Genomic DNA, 23302 nt, shown 5'->3' with positions numbered 1-23302 from the left:
TGTGTGTGTGTGTGTGTGTGTGTGTGTGTGTGTGTGTGTGTGTGTGTATTATTGTATCTGTTCATGTAAGAAAAACTAACAAATATGTCATGGGAACAGATTGTATTGTCATTGTAAACTTATGTACATTTGTCGCTCAATAAAAATATTTATTAAAAAAATAAACACCAATTTGCTGCATTTTTTATCAGGCACTGGTTGTAAATTATATAATAACTTACTAATCTAGGTCACTTTGTGTGGAACACAGTCAATATAATAATATATCCCAAATTCAATTAGCACATGTAACAATAATAAAAGTAAAGTTGATCAACAGACTTCAAAGAGCGATCGTATTGATTTTCCAGGTCAGGGAACTATTTTTTTATTTTGTTTTATTTTAATTTCATTTTCCTGACACCCCAGTAATGCACAATAACAATTAAAACCTTTTACTGATACCAAAAGGGTCTCAGAATAAAACCGTGTCTGCTAAAGCTCTCAGTAGAGTTAGTGGAGAATTTAAAGCTACTTTCAGCTGCTCACGTCTCACAACAAACAGCTAACTATTGTCTAAGAGGTTTGACACATTAAATCTGAATGACAGACTGTGTAAAAAATGTGCACAGTGTAACATCAACAATTGTTTGAGGAATTCTGTATTGAAACTTCAAGCTGATGCAAAGAGCGACGTGTTGCATTCATATTGAATTGATTTATCAACTACAGGTTGCCACGCCCTAAGGCATATCTTTCATTATCATAGATTTTCTCTAAATGGGAACTAAAAATAACAAAATAAACATCATGTTGCAATCTTTAAGCGTTTAACTGGTTTATTAATCAAGGAAAGTGTTTACTGAGGTCAAAGAGCAGATCAGAAAGAAAGTGATCTTTCTCATACACTTCTATACAGTCAGTCTTCTTTTTGCAACCAGAGGAGTCGCCCCCTGCTGGCCATTAGAAGAAAGAAGTAGATTTAAAGATCTTCCACACATGCTTCAGTTTTTAAATCCTGACTAATCATATATGTTAAGTTTGCAATTTCAGTTGAGTGTTGTTGCGTTTTTTGTTTGTTTTTTGGTACCAAAAAGTCAGAGGAACAAACACAAGAACACAAACCTGGCTCTTTCTTTAATACCATCTGACTAATCCTTTCTTTAACTGCTAGTACCCTTCATCTCTCTCAGTCCAAATGGCTCTTACCCATTGGAATGGAAGTACCATGGATCTTGTCGGCATATCCAGCAAAGTATCTCAGTGTCTTTATGGTTCCTTGGAGGTCCACAAACAGAGTGGGCAGGAAAGGCTTTCCACTGTCCAGTGACTCAATAGTCTGAAGAGAGACGAGGGACAAATATGTGATATAACCTTTTGATCTTCACATATTTCCATACTGTTTTCTATCTTTTACACGCACCCATGGGTGAAATGTGACACTAAGATAACACTTAACTACAAATACGGCAGTAATATGCTCGCTTTAGGACATTTGCATGTATTTGTACTATCAAGCACAAAAGCAACTGTAGATCCTTCTTTCCAAAAGGCATAAAATGCATTTAATAACATGGGAGGAAAAATAAGAGTACATTCCCAGTATTTGTCCACTTACTGCTAGGTAGACACTGTCCCTCTCCACCAGGTCAGCCAGTTTGGACAGCAGTCGACCCCTCTCTGAAGCATCCATCCTTCGCCACACAGAGCCCAAAGAAAAGGCCAGGCGAGCTGCCTGCACGGCTTTATCAACGTCAGCCTACAGGGGAAAAAAACATGTCACTTCATGATCTGTCTCTGCATTTTAGCAGGCCTACATCTGACATAGAAGTGTATATGCTGAATGCTGAAGATGATTTGTCTCATATTGTGCTTTTGCTTTTCTTTAATATTTCAGATCCAGCTATTTCACTCATGTATGACGGCTAAAGACTAGACTCCAGGTCAACACTATTGCTATACCTATTTAAGCATGCAACGCATGTACCAAAGGATAGCGTCCTTACTGCAGGAGCCAGAGTTGGAGTTCATTACAGACCATTTCCTGCCTGTTTTCACTCTCTCCCCACTTTCCTACTCTCTGCACTGCCCTATCCAATAAAAAGATGGTTAACCTTTTACAGGGCACTCACTAAGATACACAGAAAGTCTCAACTTTAACCCTAAAGTGTGACTTTTTTTAATCTTTGCGATGCAAATGAAGTGATATGTTTCCTGATTATGGGTAAACCCCCCCACCTTTCATTGTTAGACTCTCCAGCGCTGAAACCTAAGTACAGAGAAATTCATTATTCTTTTTACTGTACTACATGTATTTAAGGTAGCTCCATTATGCTTTTCAAATATATATACTGTTACATGCTCACTTTAAACATGGCTTAAGTTTCAGAAAATTAGGTCATCATGTATAAAAGTAATCCCTGTGAGCCAGAAACTCCAGACCTCACTGCATGCTCAGTTTACACCAGCTTTTTTTTTTTTTTAACTCTCGGCTCTGTGTGATGAGAAAGAGAAAGAGAGGGCATCCTAACGTTTTCATCTCAAAGTACTGTACTGTGAGTACAGAGGCCACGCTGGCAGCTGTTCAAACCCGCTGTTTGTGAGAGACAGCCAATCAAAAGAAAACTGGCTTTAAGTGGGAGGGGCTAAACTGATGAACTAAGGGAATGGAGCAAGGCCAAGTATATGATTAATAAAGATAACACTGAACTATGAATAATTTAAAGCTACTCTTTTAAAGCCCAAGAATAAAAATATGGAGCAAATGAATTAAGAAAAACTTTAAGAATAATTTGTTATTTCTAGCTGCATTGATCTCTTCTGTGTTTGCACATCATGTGAATGTATCTGCTGAACATCAAGGGTCTTGTTGAGGTTTTACTTTCTGCTCATGTTGCTTTCTGTCCTTTGGGATCATCTGCCCCACCCCATGAGGTTCACTTGGGTTACCCTCCCACCTGTGTGTGTGTGTGTGTGTGTGTGTGTGTGTGTGTGTGTGTGTGTGTGTGTGTGTGTGTGTGTGTGTGTGTGTGTGTAGTTCTGTCTTTATCTTTTCTGTCTTTTTTATCTTTTTTTATCTTGTATATTGTCTAACATCCACTAAACGCTTGCTTTTGTTGTTTAAGCCTGCACGCTGGTCCAACGTGAACAAGTTAAAAATTAGTTTTACCAATAAAAACTTCTACATCCATCAACAGTAATGACTTTAACCATTTACTTGGTTTAACTATACTTATGTAATGTAATACTTATAATAATACTCCACCATAAAACATTGTATAACATTTACCTTGTCTGCTTCCTGGACTTCACAGATCTGCTCTCCAGTAGCCGGGTTGTAGACAGGGAAGACCTTTCCACTAACAGAGTCCTGCCATTCATTGTTGATGAAGATCTGCAAAAAAAGAAGAAGATAATTTGGGCATTTTAGTAAGAGATATAACCCATTTTAAATTCATTAAATAGGCAAAATTATTATTGGAATGTATCCTTTTCACACGTAGCACTGAAAGCCTGAAAAGGCAGTTTCCAAACATGCTAAGCATGAGCGTGCAACAATGGCTGCTCTTTTTTTTATTTAAAAATATTTATATTATCTTAAGTAATGCGTTCATTTCACCATTTTGCTGCAGCTATGTGCTTGTGGACTGCGAAAGAAAAACAGCTCTCACGCAGCGACACGTCCAGGGAGAATCTCTGGAAATCTGGACACAGATTCCTGTCTGTTCAGCATTGCTCTCTAGGGAGTGCTCCACCATCCAGACAAAGGGGGTGGGTGGATGTGGGGGTACAGATAAATCCCAATCACACACTCGACCCCCACCCACCTACACAATCCGCCCCCCCACCCCCCAAGCACACAGACACACGTTTCACAACATCGCTGCTCGTTTACGAGATCATAAAACACGTGCTGCACTTGGTTTCTGTGATGCGTTAAAGCAAGTCTTCCGTTAAACAGCAAGTCCTTGGATTCCAACACGAGACATATGCAACATCTTTGCCGAGCAAAAAGAAAAATAAATGTTTACACAACTCCAAAACTGAATAGTTATGACACAGAAGTACATGTGACGCCTTTTACATATGTAATTTTAAACGTACCTCCAGCATATTAGGTCAGCGACAAAAACCTCCTTCCCCGCTGACATGTTTGGATTCATTAAGCTGACTTACTCACACTGTTTTTAATGGCTGTCAGTCTGCCTGATAGATAGAGTGCAAGGAGAACATCTGCTGGCACAAATCCCTCTGTGTATATATTCGCTCTTACCCTCCTTCTACTTTAGAGGAGTTCTGATGTACTGAGAGCAAACCTGAGAGCAGGGTTCAAGTATCCCACTGGCTGTAGCCTCCCTAAACTCTCCAACATGTTTACCTCCATAAACGCTGGGCTTTAAGTACTATTTAATTGGCTGTAAAGTGTTAGCTGTGTTTACTTTCGGGCTGGTATAAAATGCCGAAGTTCCTGAAAACCGTTGGAGTCACAGTAAAAACACATCACTCTGCCCCCCTCCCTCCCTCAATCCCTCCTCCGTATCATTCCCACGGCTCACTGACTCATAATGTGGACTCTGCATCTGATTACCTCGCATTCACGTGTTTAAGGTGTTCAGTATCTCCATGTACCACTTCACAAGGCAAAAAAATACAGTACACGATCATTTTCCTATCATTCCTTTACACTGCTTACCCCCAAACCGTCCCCCACACAAAGGCCTGAGTAACTTCTCCCTCTACCAGCCTGGTATTCTCAGGCGCCTACCATCAGAGGCCACCTTTAATCTGCTGCTCATTAAGAGCACTTCATAAAATTGTCAGTAACAATAAGGAGCAGAGGGCCAGCTACAAAAACAAAAAGTCCTGTAGAGCACTGAATTAGTTTTTAAATTTATAGGGGCCACTGAAGTGGGGCGCCCTAAATCAGAGGAGCCCCCTGACAGCCTCAACAGTCCGAGCAAGAATGCAGACCATGGGTAGCTTTATGCATGGCGTAACCCCTCTCACAAGATGCTGCTAAAGGAGAACGGATGAAGCACGACAACAGTGGAGCAGGCCCCACCTAAATCACGGCCAGAAAAGGACAACTGTCAGACGCCGTTTGGCTCAGCCCTCTCGCTGGGCTCGGACTGGTGTTAGACTTTTGTCTCGTTCCATTGAGAGACTTGATTAAGATGACAGGCCGGAGTCGTAAATCAACTCTCAAGGTTTCTTAAAATTGCTTTTAGGATCATTTGGACGAGGGGCAAAGAACGCAAGGATGAAAAAGCAAGTGCAAGGGTTCACATTTTCAAATGACTAATTGTGTTTTCTTTCCCATTCCCTGCGGGGTCGTTACTATCACTTCACATGATAGGTTCATGTTTATGAAAGTCTGTGCTGCCATTCAGGGCCTAAAATCCCAAAAGTGCACGCAAGATGAAAGAAAATAATTAATATGGATACAAATAATCCCAGGTTTTATTTACTCTATATTTGTTTTTAAACTAGAGGTATGAAAAACTCTTTAAAGATCTAGTTCTGCAGCTTTTTATACAAATGGGAGAGAGGATTAAAACTGAGTCCAATATATGTTGCTTGAATAATAACGAGGAGGCCTGATGTGGATGAGTAAGCCTATAGGTCAGGGCTTTCTGCATGGGTCACAGGGCAGCTGCAAACATTTAGCAAATCTCTTGCTTTTCTATAAAAATCGCCGGTCCCATCATCCGGTAGGAGCCTGCGAGGGATGGGGATCACAAAAAGATGAGGCACAATATAAACAACCACAATTTAAGATTGTATTTTTTTTCAATTCAGCTTTAATTTTCTGTAATTACAAAAAAACAACAACAAATAAATTAACGTTAAAATCAGGATTTGTTCATGTTACACAAAGTTTAAAATGTAAATGATACCGACTTTTTCTTTTTCTTCTTCTTTTTTTCCACGTTAATAAAAACTTTGTGCGGTATTTGTGTCGATTCATTTTTTCGGAGTGAACTGTAACGGGAAGTATGAAATGCCAAGATACTTCATGCAGCCAACAAAACATCTGTTTGGCTCTTTGCTTCTTCTCACAGCTCACATGCTGAAAGAATATGTAAGGCTACTCGTTTCTCGTCGGTTGGACAGAGGGGGCGCGGGGGTTTAGGGGCGTCTGTGTGTGTGCGCGCGCGTGTGTGTGAAGGTTTACATACGTGTGTGTTTACACACAACACGCCAAGATTCCACAGCCAGATGAATCCTACGGGCACCTGCAACACTCGTCTGCGCAGGAAGTTTCATATCCTCCCCTATCACAGGACCTCTATTTCCTTTCTGGTTTTGGATGGCGTTCAAAACTCTTATAATTACTACTGTTACAAGTGAGTGGAGAGCATGTGAAAGTGGAGACCAGCTGGTGTTTTCTTTTTTTCTTTTTTTTTCTCCTACTCCTCTCCACATGTCTGACACCGTGGAGCCTTCATGTTTTTCATTCACACACCCAGAGACAATGCCACCCTGCCCTCTCGGGTTTGGCGAGGGCGGCCTCATTGTCACTGCCTGGCAAACGCCTTTGTCTCGTCAATTTGAGTAGGCAACTGATAAAGGCTGTTTGTCCTGACAACGACGTTAAGCAAGAAACAAGCTTAACACAACGCACACCTTTCTAATAACATCCCCAGAAGTGATGCTGGTGCCAGTGTGACAACGTTTCTGGGCAGATTTATTCGGCCGGCAATGAATCCCAACACTAACGCTCAATTTTTATCAGACTCAATATGAATATTATTTACTGCAAAACCTAGAAGAGCTTAATCTGCAGTCCTAATGAAAGACAGAGCAAAATAAAACAAAGAAAAAAAACCTCGAGACCATGTGCGGCTTAATTTCCATGAATCAACAATAAAACTGACCTCTCCTCTCACTCGTGGTGTTTTTTCTACCATTTGAGGTTTGATGGGCTTCCTGTGTACTTAACCACTCTTTATATTTCAGGTCAAGGGAGGTTTTAAAGAACGTTTTAACATAGTTTCACTCATGGGATCACTGGACAAGGAGGAAGTAATTTATAAAGAAATGTCATGCTTTTTTTCCACGGACAAATAAACATCTAGAAAAGCGGTCTCTGCTGTGTCGTGTTGTGCTCGCCGGCGAAAAAGAGCCCATTCCAACAGATTTATGAAGCCAAGTGTTTTTCATAATGACACCGTAAGGATTTACACGTTTTCTTGTCAGGAGGGCCGCAGACTGAAGGTATGGGAAGTTAACAGGGTAACCTCGCTGTCACTGCTCTTCCTTAAAAAGTGATTAAGAGACAGGGGACATGATGTTGACGTGTCTGCTAAGATGATAATTTACACTCGCTGCACAAGCAGGCATTTCACACCAATGGACACATTAATGGCGGTGCACACTTACCCTGTCACAATCAAAGAGATGTGTTTTAGAGAGTACGCAGCCATGTGTGTGCGAACGAGGAGATTGTGAAAGCAAAGGCACAGAAAGGAGGGAGGGGACCTTGCTGTGCTCGTTGTGATAAATCATTTAGTTGCACAGTATCCACTAACTTTGCCTCTGTTTGATCTTGATCGCGGTAAGATGGTGGTTTTGAAGTGAAAAACTCCAGAACTGCAGGTCAGACTCTGGCAAGGCAGGGCCACTAACCCACACAGTGAGGCAGGGTCATAATTTACACCCCGGTGGACAGCACCTAGCATCGGGGAGCCCCAAGCCTCCATCTGTACTATCTCAATCAGTGACAGATTGATGGAGTCTCTTATTCATCCACACTGAGTGGATGTCTGTGCATAGACTGCTTTACAAATTCATGGGTCTTCATCAGAGGGGCTCTGCACAGGTTCCTATGGTGAAAGTGCACTAATGCCACCACGAGTAAAGCAACAATGAAAATTTATAACTTGATTAGATTAAGAGATCTGTAACTCAGACGGTGAACAAGGCCACTGAATCTGGTCCTTGTCAATTCTTCAGATGCGTTCTCACTTTATTTTCTGCTATGAACACAAATACAAAAGTGCATTTTTATCAGAAGCTTAATATTAACATTTGTGGAGCATTCTTGTAGTTTCTAGTCTCTAATAAAGTCTCTATAATATCAGAAAGACAAGACATGTGCAAACGTTTAAGAATAAATAAATAAAAATGTCTTAAAATACCTCTAAATCGTCTCTTCTCACCACATGTAAAAACATTTTATAGACTCTTCATCCACAGCAGAAGAAACAAAGCTGGGCCTTTCTTGTTAAATTTGTCCCACCGAGTGTCTGTTTTAACAAGTCATTACCACTCAACAGTGTGAAAAACCACAACAAAGCCACAAGTATCACCTGCTACAAAGAGCATGGATACTTTCTCCTTAATTATTTATCAGTCTTTCTCCTCTCCACTTCTGGCACAAGTGGAAAATGTCAATAAATAGCTATCATCGTCCTCTTATTTATGGCTTCCGTTGTGGTAATATCAGGCTTTAAACTCTTTCTGTCTTGTAACCCAGCTGTTGGATCCTTTTAATAATAGAAATGTGGGGGTAGAGGATGGGAGGGGGTATGCTTTCTTTTCAAGGTTTTAGAGTATTTATTAAAACTACAAAGTCTCCTGAAGGTATTAAAAAACTATAAATGCCACTTTAATATGATTTGCATCCAAGCAGGAAGATATCTTGATACGATCACACAATTTCACTGTGAGTGGTTTGTGACTTGGTGAAAAGGACAAGGGGCAAACCTCGGCTGAACTATCCCTTTTGTTTCAATCAAATGCTTCCCTGTTATAGATCTGTTGAAGCACGATAATGGATCAGCATATCTCTGCTTCCGGAGTCATCTGATCTTTGCATTGCAAAGCAAAGAAAAGTCACTGCGATCAAAGTTTGATTAAAGTTTTTGAATTTTCATTAAGTTGGAAAAAGTTTCAGATGCCTTTATGTTGCTGAAAATGTGTTTAAAAATCATATTTGAAGGAAAAGGACTGCATCAGTGAACAATGTGGGCTGATTCCTTTGCAGTCAGCAGGGAGGAGAACAGGAACAGGGTGTGAGGAGAGTCCACGCCAGGGGTGCCCATAAATCAGGGCCCTTCTGCCCCCTATGTCCACCAAACCATCAGGGACTGGATGATCCAAATTCCTGGGGGTTAATTCACCAAGTCGCTTCCTAAATTTCCTCCTGTACACTGTTGTTTCCACTTCTTTAACTAACATTCTGCACTGAGAGGGAATGAAAAGCTTTTAGCAGGACAACACACACCATTGTCTTTACAGGGCAGCAGTAGTGTGCCCTTTGCACTTAAAACACTGAGGTATGTGTTAACGCAGAGCAATTATAAAAGCAAATGAACTTCCACCACACTATCATCAGCCTGTCCTCTGCACGAGATGCCCTTTAATCTTACAATCATAAAAACACTTGTTCTGCAGCTAAAAGACTGTTTTAGTAGCGACAAAGTGCAGCAAGACACAATCAGGCTGCTCAGACTGATGATCAAACCTCTGCTACTGATACTGTGAATTTACCTAAAAGTGCAGCAACATAAGCATGAATAAAAAATAAAACTGAAAGAATGAAGATAATCTAGACATCAAACCAAATCAAAACAACTCATATCATGCCAGTTTTTCATGTGACTCATCACTTGTGGTGGGTGAAGACTCACTTTCAAAGCCCAGAGGCTTAAAGTGACATCATCCGATTAATTAATGTTTTTTTGTTTTGGTTTTTTTAAGAGACATCTATTTATTCAAGCAGGATTAAGCAATTCACCATATATATATATATATATATGAAATGAATCAGAGTTCCAAATTCTTTGTTTGACTCATGCTCCTTTCTTCTTCCCACCCACACACACACTTTTGACTGCTGAGCCATATAAAACCCCTCAGAAAGCACCTTTAAAAAGAAAGAAAAGAAAAAGGAAAGAACAATAGAAAATATATTTTTAAATAAATTTTAATTCTAAACTATTTCCTCACTAAATATGTTGTTCTTAGATAAAAGAAACGGAAACATTTGACCTGAGTGTGCTGCCATCACTCATGTCATTAATAGAAAAATGCTTAAAGATCAGGTAGAAACTATTTTGGTTGCGGTTTTTTTTTTCTTTTTAGCTGATGCCTAATATGATCCTGGGCCGTAATAATAACAGTAAATCGACTCAGTGAATATGACGAGAACACATAGGAAGGAAAATAAAAATAGACTAAATAAAAACCAGTGGTTCAATACATGGTTCAAGTCTCCCAGTATCATTATTTTATACCCCTTTAAAGTATATTTTATAAATTGTTTTCCCACGCTGTAACCTGGAATGAGGTTGGCCTGTGATATTAGGGATAATGTATTCCAGATGGAATAAATATAAAAACTACATTAAAACGGCGGAAAAAATTGGCCACGTGACTCAGTGTTGTAAAAGTTTAGCATGTGGTGCACTTCTTAAAACACGGTCAAACTATGACACGCCCTTTGTTAATACGTTGTTGGCGTCTACTTAAAATCATAGCCGTTGTGCACCATGCGCACTTTTAACTACAAGCAAAACCAGGCCAATTAACCATGTTTAATTTTTTTTAAGAACAAAAAGGCTGAACTGTGTTAGGAAACCAGTTGTGTTTCAAAACGCACGAAGCGATGGGCCTATCTAGAGAACACAACAATCTAAAAATATTAATCAAACGTGTTTTATCAGCCACACGCTCGTCACCGCTTCAGTGAGTCGCGCACGGATTGTTTAAGATTTAATGATCATCTCTGAGCGCGTGCGAGCGGAAAAACAATCTAATTAAAAGTTGCAGCGCGCCAGGTTTAAAGCTCTAAAGTTCTGCTGGATCATTTTTCATCACCTCTAGTCTGCTTTCAGCCACACGCTCTGACACTGAAGCTCCAGCTGCTGACTCACAAACTCGCTTTACTTCTAAAGATTTCCAAGTTTAGGTTTAAGATCTGCGCGTACAGGCTGTGAGTCGTTACGCGTAAAGTAAACTCTGCTCGGTCGGCGGCGGTTTGTGGAGAGACACAGACCTTGGTATACTTGATCTCCGGGTTGGGCACCGGTGAGGGCATCAGCTGGAGCGATGCCATGAGAGCAGCGGGGTCGCTCTTCACCTCTCCCGGGATCTCGATCTTACTGGAAGTCATCGCGGCCGTCTCTGCGCTCGTCTTGCCTGCCTGCGCCTCTCTGGGTTTTTTCAGCACAGTTCTGATTGAGATTTTGGACTCCTTCCTGGGTTTATAGCCAGGTGTCAGCAGCGGTTCATTTTCATTGGGTAAAGAAAAGGGCTGTCCTTTTGAAAAATAAATTCAAGCATTTACATAAAGCCGTGCGTGTTAAGGAGGAGGAACACATCCACCCCACCCACCTCACACTCCCGGTGCACTCAGTTTCCAGTGTTCTCACTCACCAACAGCTGACGCTTTTCTACACTAATTCATCCTGTTACATGTACAAATAGACCACGCTCATACTCGAGAAAGTCTGAAATGGATTGTTAGTGTAGTATTACTCAATGGTAATAACAATTCAGCATGTAAAAGCTATGCCAAGTTTATATAGTTAATATAAATGGGCCCTTCAGGGAAACAGAGAGTTACTAAAGCGTAATAGCCAACATATTTGTTGGGTAAACCAGTCTCGCAAAAGGGTCCATTAGTTTCTGAAGCTTATCGCTTGCTCCTTCGCCGCAAACGGAGTTTGCCCTGTTGTCTTGCAGTTGTAAATGTGCAAATATCGGTCTTTCTGAGCCCTTTAAGCGCCTTGCTTCGGCTCAGATTAAAAGTTAACTCTGTCTCTCGGATCCCACAGTCAACAAAACAACCCCTCATACATAAAGCACACCATAACCTCACACTTACACCGTCATTAACCTTTTCTTAAGTGACATTAAAGTGTCGCACCACCTTTCGCCTCACAGTCACCATGTAGTCCTATTTGCCTAACACAACCTCCCCACGGCCTGAGATGTCATGCAAATGCGCACTGGAGCAATTGTTCCTGCGTGCGGGGTATTGTTGGCACAGATTTGTCCTGTAGGTGATAATTCCTTCCAGCGCCTCCTTCAAAACCGGCCAATATACATCCTCCGATTAGCCGCAAGAGGCCCTATCTGGGAAAGTTAAAGGATTTAAAGAAAATCCACGCGTATTAACACATCCACAACAAATAGACCGTCATACTTAAATGTGACGTCACTCACTCAGCAGTTTGTGGGTGAATGAGGTGCTTATTTACGATTATCTGCTCATTAAGTTTGGCGGAAATGTGAAGAAACGGCGTGGGGGGAGAAAGTGTATCTAGCAGGGCTTACTGAAGAGGCGTGAATTTCAGATTTCATAACGCGGGCCTCTTGACAGCACAAAGGAGTTTGAGACAGATGTAGGTCCATAATTTGCAAATCCCCGCAGGATGCTTTTTCTCCATCAGCACATCACTCTTTTTCTCACAGCATGGGCGACACTCTCCAAGTGTCTGTTTCACATCAAAGAGGACGGCTCCGAAACTGTGACATTGATTAATGGAGTCAAAACATCCCATTCTCAGCCTGTCGTCTCACCTTTTCACAGAGCGCAGTGAACGGAAGATAAGGCATACCGGGGAGACGGTGTGACAAACGTGTAGCCGCCACTTCAACACTTCAAATGTTTTCATGGAGCTCCCTCTGTTGGACGGAGAGAGCCCAGGACTCTGCAGGGTCACACACGTTTACATGAGTCTGAATAATTGGAGAGAGCGACTCGATAAGCTGAAGTGATGGGAACACGAAACGATAACAAATGGAGGCATGACCGAAAGCCCAGGATGAGTGCAAGGAGCGCAAACCCTCCTGAAGGAAGGCTGAAAGAAGGTGAGTGGGAAAGCATTTCAGAGAGAAAACAGAGGTGAGTGTCCCCCGAAATGAACCAGCATCGCTCCCAGTTGCCCCCCAAACGAATTACAGAGAGTAAATACGCGACTAATGGATGGTGGTGAAGACCTCTGAAAGTTACGAAATATTTTATTCACAAAATCAACCAAAATTTTTTATGGACTCAATTTTTTCCCATAAGTGAGATTAAAAATGTTTAAAAAAAACAAAAAAACAAGCGTAATAATACTGATGGAAAGACGCATTAAATCAAGAAACGAGGCTGAAGATAACCTGTTCAACCCTTAACCGAGGTTAACCTCTTATACTCGGTAGATTAAACATATTTTTTAATATTTTAATTTTTAAAACTATTCTCAGTTTTATTTGGTTATTTGATGGCGCACACATTTGTAAATATCTTAACTCTAACTCCCCCTGTGCACTAGTTCGTCTACTTTGCATAAATAATTTGATTTTATGATTTAAACCGAGACAAAGCTGCTTGTTATTTAAAGGTTTAACATATGTTGATGTAAGGCGGCTGCTCGAGCACCAAATAGAGAAGCCTGTAATTCCTATCACGTTCTGTTAAAAATACACACACATAATGTTTTTTAAATGTAACTTCAGACCCGAAAGTCTTTCAAAAAAAATAAAATAAATAAAACTAGTCTGTTTGGGCTTTTAAAAAATCCTCTAAACGCCCAATAGAAAAATCCGTTTTATAGGGTTATATTTAAATGTACTTATAAGTAAATCCCTCAGCTAGAGCTCATTAAAATAAGAGATTTTTTTAGAACTGTTGCAGCTTTGAAATTGTATGGGTGTAAAGTAAAATATGTGTGCTTTTAGGTCACATTTCCCATGGAACTTAAGTATAAAATGTTATGTTATTTGAGGAGCATATTTAGCATTTTTTGCCTTTTGTATATTTCAAATTAAAACTTTAAAGTTCTCTTCACATAAGATCAGTTGCTTAGTACCGCCTATACATGCAGTAGAAATCTTTATTTAAGCTGCAAAATGCCGTAACTGGCTCAGACTCTTTGTGCCAAAATTCATAATTTGCGTCACTGAATATGCTACAAGTGACTTATGATAATTTCTGAAAAGTGGCCCGACATGTTTTCACTGACACTGGATGTGCTGTGGTTCTAAATCTCTAAGAGGACAGATAACTGGCCGCTGTTGTGTGTTTAATTCCGATGCTGAGCACATGGTTCAACCTATAACTTGTAAAGCAAAAGAGCGCTAACACGTGAGGGGAAATCAACTGCCCTGCGATGATCACGTAATACATACAATATTTAGCAAAAACAAGGGGAAAATATAAAGAACAAATACATTTGTACCCAGCACTGAACAAAACACACAGACCGTCAGTGCCCAAAAACGTGTGGTAGAAAGAAAGCATTGGCCTACGTGTGCATATAGCAACAAAATGTTGCTGGGAATCTCATCATGTCGCTCCTTTTTCCAGAAATTCTTGCATTTATTGCATCCCTTTGCAGCGTAACTTGGGAATAACTGGCTTGCATGTTGCAACCATCGTCTGCACGCCCGTGCATCGTTGTGCTGACCTCCTCTCGCCGTGGCTAAATTTGTTTCACAATCCACATTCTCGTGTGACTTACACCTGCAGGATCGACAGATTTCGGCCGTCGTGGTGACTTGCACAATAAATAACCCCAGCATATTTTGTGCTGTAAAACTAGCCCATTACAATTTAGTAACCGTTCAGGTGGTAGGCAGGTGATGTCACATTGGCTTAGCTGTGTTAAAAATGTGCGCTGGTGCTCTTGGTGTTGTGCACAGGAAGCATTTCATTTTTTGTTTTTACAACTTCAAGTGAGATTTGAAAATTCAGTGAAAGCAGCTGAAAAAAAAAACCCTGTTGAAGTAGAAGTAGACCTCTTGTGGTCACCAAGGGAAACGGATTGAGAAAGCTTAACATCGCTGTCAGCCTGCGCGGTCCGAGCGCACCGAGTGGGAGGCGACAACCTACACCGCCAGTGTTTCACGGAGACTCCATCAGAGCTGTTAGGTGTTTGTTGTGTCACAAGGAAGACATCAAGAAGGAAGCCGCAGGGGAAAATGGAAAACGAATACAGGAGGAAGATGAAGGAGAAACTTGGCCTGAGGCGAGACATCTTTAAGGAGTTCCTGGCGGAGTTTCTGGGGATATTTTTCCTGATAGTGAGTACCTCCCTCTGCACCTGTCATCCAGCTTAAATAGACGCTTTAAAGCTGCGAGCCTGCAGCAGCCTATGATAATAAGGTGTCAAACTGGGTCTCCAGGGACTGTAACTGCTGTCTGTCATGAGTCTATTAACAGACTATATATCTTGAAAATATCTTTGTCTTTCATGTGCTCAGCTTTGATTTGCTGCTGACAGACTGTAAAAATCACAACAAAATGTTTCTGATTTAGGGAATGTTTCTCTTCAGGCAAGCAAAGGCATCCCTCTCTACAAATTGTGAAAATTTGCAAATATGTTATTTCATCATAATTCTTATGTCACATGTGGGGGGGTGGGGGGGTGGGGGGGCTGAACATGGACTTAAATTATAGCAGGAATAGGAGGTGTGTTTATTTCCCACCCTGGTGTTTTCATTCATTCAAGCAGTGGCCTGCTTTACAGTTATGTTCCTCTATCCACCTGTCCACCCCGACCCCCAAAGCCTGTGACACACCATCAACAGCTTCCTTTTTTATTTGCCTTTAAATCACCCACACCTTTTACCTAATTAAGTGGGGGACTCATTACTGTTTCCAGCTACAAATTGTACTAATTGCTGCAGATGGTGGTCAAAGGGGGCTAGTGTTAATGGTGGGTATAATTGGTCCAATTAAATTAAACACAGTGAGCCTCTCTGCCTCTGCTGTTTACGTTTCTGTTCTTGTTTGTGTTCCAGCTCTTTGGATGTGGTTCGGTGGCCCAGATGGTCCTGAGCAGAGCAGGTCTCGGTGACATATTGAGCGTCCACATTGGTTTCACTCTTGGAGTCATGATGGCCGTCTATATTGCAGGGGGAGTGTCAGGTAAAAGTTCCCCTCGCGTTAATTATGTCGCCCCTTTTTTAAAACAACTAACAATTTGAATATCACATTGTTAGCAGATGAATCGATTGTTTTGGTCACTCAAATGTTAAAAACAGCCAAAATACTGAGTTTAAAAGTAACAAAAGTAACAAAGGAAAGGACACATTCCCACAATACAGACACATAATTGTGTAATAACTATGTGTTTAGGGTCTACCTGCAGGCACATGATAAAAATGCTAGTTTCAATTTGTTGTCACATTGTTTTCCCTCACTAATTCAGTTGTTTTCTTATGTAAATACTTACAGTTACTTAATAATTCACCCTGGAAAACAAAACTAAGCTGGTAATGAAGGTCACTCTGCTCCAGATGACTTTTCTCTGTGTTTAAATGATAACACACAGGTCTTAATGTAAAGTTTATATTTTTATGATCCTTGTGACACTAAATTACTGCCATTATTTAATTATCCTCTCTAATGGGCTACATTTCTGTTTAATAGTAGTCTGAATGGTCTAAGTCTGGAAATTTTGCACCAATGGGACTTTATCGGGTGCATTCCTTGAGGATTAAGCAGACCCTGCTCGGCTTTGCCAGCAATGACAGGGATAGAAGGGGATAGTTGTTAAATGTCACGGTGCTTCTCACAGGCTGTCTGAGCCAAAGTGAGCGTCCATTAATCAGTGATTACAGTATCCAGTGTGTCAAGGGTTGCATTGTGCAGACTCCATGAGATGTATGGACATTTCATCAGTATTTGAAGGGGAAAAAGTTTCAAGGCTGAAATAAGAGATTATATAAATGCTGTGGCATCTGAAGGCTTAGTCACCGCTGAAAAGAAAAGTTTAATGTATCTGAAGTAAGGGGAAGCGGCAAGTTCAGTGGTAACATGAGCTTACCAGCACCTTTGTTTAAAAGTGAATATTTGCTGTTTCATGAGGGTTACGTGTGCAATTCTTTGCAGGCTTCAGAGTTTGTTTTTGGCTTTGGAGAAGACAGAGTTTCATAAATAAAATTTGGGTTTTTAAAAACAAAAAACAAACAAACATAGTATAATAAGTGAATTCATTTTTTAAAATTATTATTATTTTTTAAGAATCAAAGACTGAAATATCCAATTTACGCTAAATCAAGGAAGCCAAACATACGGCCTGGGGGCCAGAATCGGCCCAGCAAAGACTCCAATCTGGCCCGAACCAAAGCAATTTATGGTTAAACAATCAAATGATTAAAAAGTATATGTTTTTTCACCATCTGCCATAAAAACTGATTTTTTGTTTGCTTGGTTTTACTTTACAGTGACTTCACAGTTACAAAAGCAAACAAAACATTGAAATTTTCAGTGAATTAAAAACTTTATATTTCATAATTACAGGACAGTCTGAGTAATGAACAACCAGAAGTTTGTCTGTAATTTCACACACTTATCGAATAGTTTTACTGGTCCAATATGGCCCACTTAAGATCCCATGTATGTTGTATGTGGCCTGCGACATTAAAAGAATTTGACATCACTGCTCTAAATATTAATGTCATGTAGGCTGTACTTCGTTAAAGGTCTTAGTATTTGGTTAACTACGCAAGCTCAACACCCATAATGTGGTTGAATTTTTCCTGCCTTTTCTTTACTTTTTTCCACCTATTTCCATTCCTTTTTTTTTTTTGCTGTTAGGGATGATTGCTGTGAGCACTGAGACTCATGGTTCAGTTTTACTTGCACGACATGATTAATAAGAATAGTTTAAAGCTTCAGAAGAGTCGCTGAAAAACTTGAGGACAGCAAGGTTAATATATGAAGAGCTTTTGCTGCATGACTGAGCCATTCAGCCCTGGGGTCCACGGCTCAGTGGGAATCTTCTGTCCAACGACATCTCTGAAGATGATCATAGGTATTGGACTAATGAGCTTTACTGGGGCATGGGTCTCTGGAGAGGAGGGGAGTCAGGTGTGGCAAGCCTGGCTTTCTAGGCTCCCCTGGCAGGGAGGCTCCATAGGAGAAGAAAACACAATTGTTTTCACTTTGTAGTCTGAGATTTTAGATGACAGTGTACGGTAAGTGTGACACATCATGGTCACTCTAATGACCCGCAGCCTACGTGTGCCTTAAGCAGATTCAGGCAGATTATGTCAGATGCAATTCAGACAGGCAGGTCTGGCTGGTTGTCGTGGTCTGTGTTTGTGAACAGGATGGGGAGATTAACAATGGGCGCATGGCCGATACCCCCAGTGGTGTTACCACATCTAGGTCAAAGCCAAGAACCCAGAGTGTTAAATAAATGACCCCACACTGCCATCACAGCCCAATAACAATTGGCTGGAATGTGTTCAAACACGCCTCTTCAGGACAATGCAGAAGAAAAAGTATTGACTCTGAAGGCACACAAACCCAGTGCCCTTTGTTTGAAAGTATCCTGAAGATTGTTAGCAGAGGGTTTGATCACAAGCATGAAATGATCAGACAGGACGTCACTAAGTGTTTTAATCTACTGCACACTGGTTTCACCTCATCTGGTAAGACATAAGAGACTTTTAAATGCCTGGCCAAGTCCTCCTCTTTGGTCTCAGATGTTTGACATCTGATTTAGAGCTTAAATGGTTAGTCAATTAATTTGTCAATCAACATTTGATAATTATCGTTTAAAGGGTAACTCCGTCAATTTCACAAATCTAAGTTTGTTTGCAGGTCTAGGGGAATATTTCATGATGTGGGGGAGGGGAGAAAGACCTGATGTAGCTTAACAAGGAAGAAGACTATGGAATAAAGAAGTTAATGACGTCTGTAGCCATGCTGGATCTTCTTTGATTATTTTTTAAAAAACCAGCCTTACAGTGAGCCTAGGTGTAATATAAGAGTCTCATGCTCAATGCAAAGTATTCAGAGTGATAAACTGAGTGTTTGAGGTTATAGGGCTTTGAGAACTGTGTGGCCATCATTCATCATAGAAAACAGGTCTTAATTTTTGCCAAAGCTTTTTTGTGTCATAAAATCATTGTTGATTACTATTGTTTCTCATCTTTGACTTGTACATGCTGCAATGCTATGTTCCTAATGCATTGTTGCATTGTTCCAGGAGCCCATGTGAACCCGGCAGTCTCTCTGGCCATGCTGATCCTGGGGAAGCTGCCTCTAAAGAAGTTCCCCATATACGTGGCAGCACAATTCCTGGGGGCTTTTGTTGGATCATGTGCCGTCTATGGATTGTATTATGGTGGGTGTAAATTTCATCAGTACCAAAAGGCAGGATTTTTCTGAGGAAACCTGGAATAACCATCCAACAATAACAATAATCACAAACCAGATGTACATGTTAAAGAGCCGAAACAATGATGCTTCTCATTATTATAGTTGATACTGTTTTAATGCCTGAATTCTTTTTTAAATATTAGATGAGCTTCATGGCAGTAATTTTATAAACATTTCTTTTGCAGATGCTTTGATGGACTTTACCAAAGGAGAATTTATTGTTACAGGTGAAAATGCCACAGCCACCATATTTGCAAGCTATCCTTCAAAACATCTGTCTGTCCTAAACGGGCTTGGTGATCAGGTGGGCCTTTAGACCTGTCACTTATATTTTGTAATTTAGATCTTAATGACTTTTACACTCCTTTACATATGTTTGTCAGTTGATCACAGTATATTGTGGATGTAGAAGTAGAAGTGCCCTGAGTTTGGGACTACATGCATACACAAGTAAGAGCAGAAAGCAAATATATTTTCAAATCATGTGTGTTTATGAAACCTACCGTAATACATTGAGCTTTAGATATATAATTGAGGTAAAAGAGCTTGGCCAGACTTACCCTTTTAGTAAAAGCATAACATTTGATAGACCTTTACAAGCTATATAAATGGCCTGATAAGCCTAAAAAGACAAAACAAAACATGTTATTGAATCAATGTGAATTATAACCTTACAAAATATTAATTTCTTTTATATAAAATTAATAATCCAAAAAAGAAAAAATTATATATAAGACATTTTATTATAATACACCAAACCTTTTTGTCCGCAAACTCCTCCTCCATGATCAGGGATACAAAGGTACATTTCAGGCGGCTGAAGGTTCTTATCTATATCAGACATGACATCATCATCACCATCATGTTGCCAAGCAACCCCAAGCAAATTATCCAGGCCTGTAACACTGTATACAAAATTTCACAGCAGTTATGTTCATTTAGTTTAAAATTTGAATACTATCATATATCATGATGCCATCATGTTGCCTGGCAACCACCTAACAATGGCATTTATGTGATAGAGGAGAACCTCATCATTGCAGTGCGCCCAAAAAAGACATGACATGGTTAAAGATAATCTGGAGTAAAAAAAAAGACCCACCAACCCTACTTATTATTTTCTAAATGAGATACAGTATGTCAGTTTGCCAACAGCACAAACACTACTGTAACATGGGTATGCAAAAGTATAATAACATTTCCAAATTAACTGACATGTTCACTGTTTTAGAGATGTTTTAACAATAAGTGTGTCATAATATGCTTATATTGTTGATAACCATGATATTTAATAAACTAACATCAAATAATCATCAAATAATATTCCTGTTATTATCTCATTATGGAATATATTTAATGTACAGTGAAGTCCTTCAAACACTGCAGCAGCTGGAGCAGCAACTATAGCAAATATGTTCAGAGTTGTGCTAACTGCCTTATTTTTTTATTGTTTAAGGTAATTGCAACCGCTGCACTGGTCATATGCATCCTGGCTATCACTGACAGGAAGAATATCGGCGCTCCAAAGGGCATGGAGCCTCTGAGTATTGGCCTGATCATCGCAGGCATTGGAGTGTCCATGAGTCTGAACTGTGGCTATCCAATCAACCCGGCTCGAGACCTTGGCCCCCGTTTCTTCACAGCTTTGGCTGGATGGGGCATGGAAGTTTTCAGGTAACTTAGCTGTCTGATATTTAAACAAAAGGTGGTTGTTATCGACTGTTAAGTGCATTTTATTGAGACTTTGGGAAGAATTTCATTTATTGAGTTTCTGTTCTTATTGCACATGATGAGCAGCATTTGCACCATCTTCACTCCTGTGACAACTGAATTAATATTTCAATGAGAGCGAGGAGCAGAGGGCAATCCAATGCAGATAGATATAAAATATTCAGCGCTTTGTTACTGAAATGAAACAACTGGATGTTCCTCAGTTTTATTCCTTTTTACCTTCAGCTGGTCCTGTTTTGTGTTTTTCCACAAAAAGGTTTTAATCAGATTTGGAAGATCACAAAAAGGGTTATTTTGTCTACACATGTAGTGTGCAGTACTCAATACCTGCTGTTATTAAAACACTCAACCACTGCACTATGTATATTATAATATACACTTACATATTTTTTGTCTATTTTTTGCATAGTATTATTAGTGTTAGGTTATGCTGCATCTATTTATCTTATCTTATCTTATCTTATCTTATCTTATCTTATCTTATCTTACTACATTAATGGCACTTTTTGGGGTATTTTAAATCACTAGTAACAGCTGCTATAAAAGATGAAAACTAACTGTCACATGTGCATTCATGTAAGTCCATCTGTCCATTGGTATATGCAGTAGTTAAAGTGGGGTTCTTTGATTAATCTCCACTAACTTAAAAATATATTTAACACCCCTTATAAAAAACAAATACATCATTTTGACCCCGATTCCCTCATGCTATCTGTGAGCCAAAGGAAATTCTAACAAGTTGAGAAATATTATTTCAAAGTTGCTACAAAAGCGTTCAATTAATCATCGCCACGAAAACGGCTAATCGTCAAACTGTTGGCTATGCTCTGGGAAGATAGCGTCATTGGCAGGATGGAAACATTTTTGAAGCTGTGACACGATGATGTTGATTTATATGTTGATTTTGGCTTTATTGACAGATCTCTCTTCGGTTTTAAGCAAGCCAAGCTAAAGCACCGTCTAACAATCCAACACCCTAATAACCCAAGCAAATCCTCCAGTAAACCTAAAAGATCTGTATATAAAATAAAGAATGAAGAAAAATAATCAAAGAGCAAAACGTTGCAAATGTAAGGAGGTTACACATCCATTCTCTAAGTAAGTTTATGGAAAAACTGAGGAATGGAGAAAATCATACATCATCGATCTCTGTGTTTAGCACAGACAACATTTCACTTCATACTTCCCTGATTTTAAAACTAAAGTTTAGGACTGTTTGTGCCCCAGTCGCAACAAACTGGTGGATTTATCATGAAATACCAGCAGGTGTCTCACACAGTATTTAGGCCAACCCGTTAAGTATCCTGAACTCTCAGAGCATGACAACTTTGCTCCCACTCCCTCTTACCCATGTGAGTCAGTCCTGACTCAATGAAGACTCAGTCAGGAGCTCAGGAAACGTTTCTATGTGGAAGATGATATTAAACTCAGCTGTAACTGTCAGGTGCATCCCACTGGTTTCAGGCGGGGTGTTATCAGTGCAATTAGAAAAAAGAAAAAAGTTGTGCTTTAATACTTTCTATATGTAAATGTTCGAACAAAGAATTTTTAACAACAGTGCAATGTTCTGTAAAATTTCTCTCCTCCCTCTAAGAAGTGATTTAAAGGGTCATGAAGGTTGCACACAGAGCTCCCCGCATCTGACAGGGTACACACTCGTGACATAGAGACACAGAAAAACAACAGGCAATTTAGAGTTGACAGAAACCCTAACAGTTTAGAGAAACCTGCAGAATCCAGGTGTTGTGACATTTCTGTGAAATGTTTTGCTTCTTGGAACCAAAAATTATCTGGAAATTTGGGAAATTGAGACAGTTTTTTTGTATTTAGCACCCTTCAGACCACATAAATATGTATGTGGATTCCTAAATTAACCACTTACTAATCTTAGAAAGATCAAGAAGTACTGACCACTCCAAACCGCCATCAAAATGATGCTGTGTCATCAAAGTGTACCTTTTATATTTTTCCAGTATGTTGCAAACATACGTGGGTTCAGTGTGTCTCCATGTCTCACTTTCACTTTGGACTTTGACTGGAGTGCAAACAGAACTGTCTGGCTACATGTAAATTACCTGAATGCTTTATAGCAGTGAACTTTGTGTCAGCTGTCTGACCAACTATTCACAAATCGGTAATGTCTGTAGTGAAAATATTGGACAGAGACTCCAAGAAGTAGTATCACTGAACAGACTATCATTTACACCGTCTTCACTTAGACTTCTGGTCCTAACAGAGTTAGAAAACACTCCTCTGATGGCTCATCTCAGTCTCCGAGTGTTGAATCAGATTCTTATTCTTAATTTAGAAGATCTCTCCCCAGAATCTTTGTGATATTAGAAAACCACATCAGCTGTTGAACGCTGAAGTATTAGAATTTTCAGGAGCTGATCTCATCAATTGCTGGCAAATATACAGTGTTGGGCTTTTTAACTAACTCCTGTAGGATTCAAGCTTCCAGATATTCCAGGTCATGTT

At 39.9% G+C, this 23302-nt stretch overlaps 2 protein-coding genes across 2 annotated transcripts in view; one reads left to right on the top strand and one right to left on the bottom strand.

Moving 5' to 3' along the window:
* The window catches only part of aldh1a2 (aldehyde dehydrogenase 1 family, member A2), a 28667-nt gene extending 17429 nt beyond the window's left edge, over positions 1 to 11238 (bottom strand). The window contains exons 1-4 of the mRNA XM_005741635.1: positions 10982 to 11238; positions 3269 to 3373; positions 1598 to 1738; positions 1189 to 1318 (exon numbers count right to left, since the gene is read on the bottom strand). Of these exons, the coding sequence (XP_005741692.1) occupies positions 1189 to 1318; positions 1598 to 1738; positions 3269 to 3373; positions 10982 to 11098 (493 nt within the window). The 5' untranslated portion in view covers positions 11099 to 11238. The remainder of the gene's footprint in view (positions 1 to 1188; positions 1319 to 1597; positions 1739 to 3268; positions 3374 to 10981) is intronic.
* A 3536-nt stretch (positions 11239 to 14774) lies between these two features.
* The window catches only part of aqp9b (aquaporin 9b), a 13674-nt gene continuing 5146 nt past the window's right edge, over positions 14775 to 23302 (top strand). The window contains exons 1-5 of the mRNA XM_005741634.1: positions 14775 to 15000; positions 15721 to 15847; positions 18921 to 19058; positions 19279 to 19397; positions 20550 to 20767. Coding sequence (XP_005741691.1) covers positions 14899 to 15000; positions 15721 to 15847; positions 18921 to 19058; positions 19279 to 19397; positions 20550 to 20767 — 704 coding nt within the window. The 5' untranslated portion in view covers positions 14775 to 14898. The remainder of the gene's footprint in view (positions 15001 to 15720; positions 15848 to 18920; positions 19059 to 19278; positions 19398 to 20549; positions 20768 to 23302) is intronic.

This window comes from Pundamilia nyererei, unplaced genomic scaffold (genome assembly GCF_000239375.1).
Source record: "Pundamilia nyererei isolate P.nyererei 1_Seehausen unplaced genomic scaffold, PunNye1.0 scaffold00112, whole genome shotgun sequence".
Lineage (NCBI taxonomy): Eukaryota > Metazoa > Chordata > Actinopteri > Cichliformes > Cichlidae > Pundamilia > Pundamilia nyererei.
Note: the sequence above shows the minus strand (reverse complement) of the source record. Positions and strands in the feature narration are given on the sequence as shown.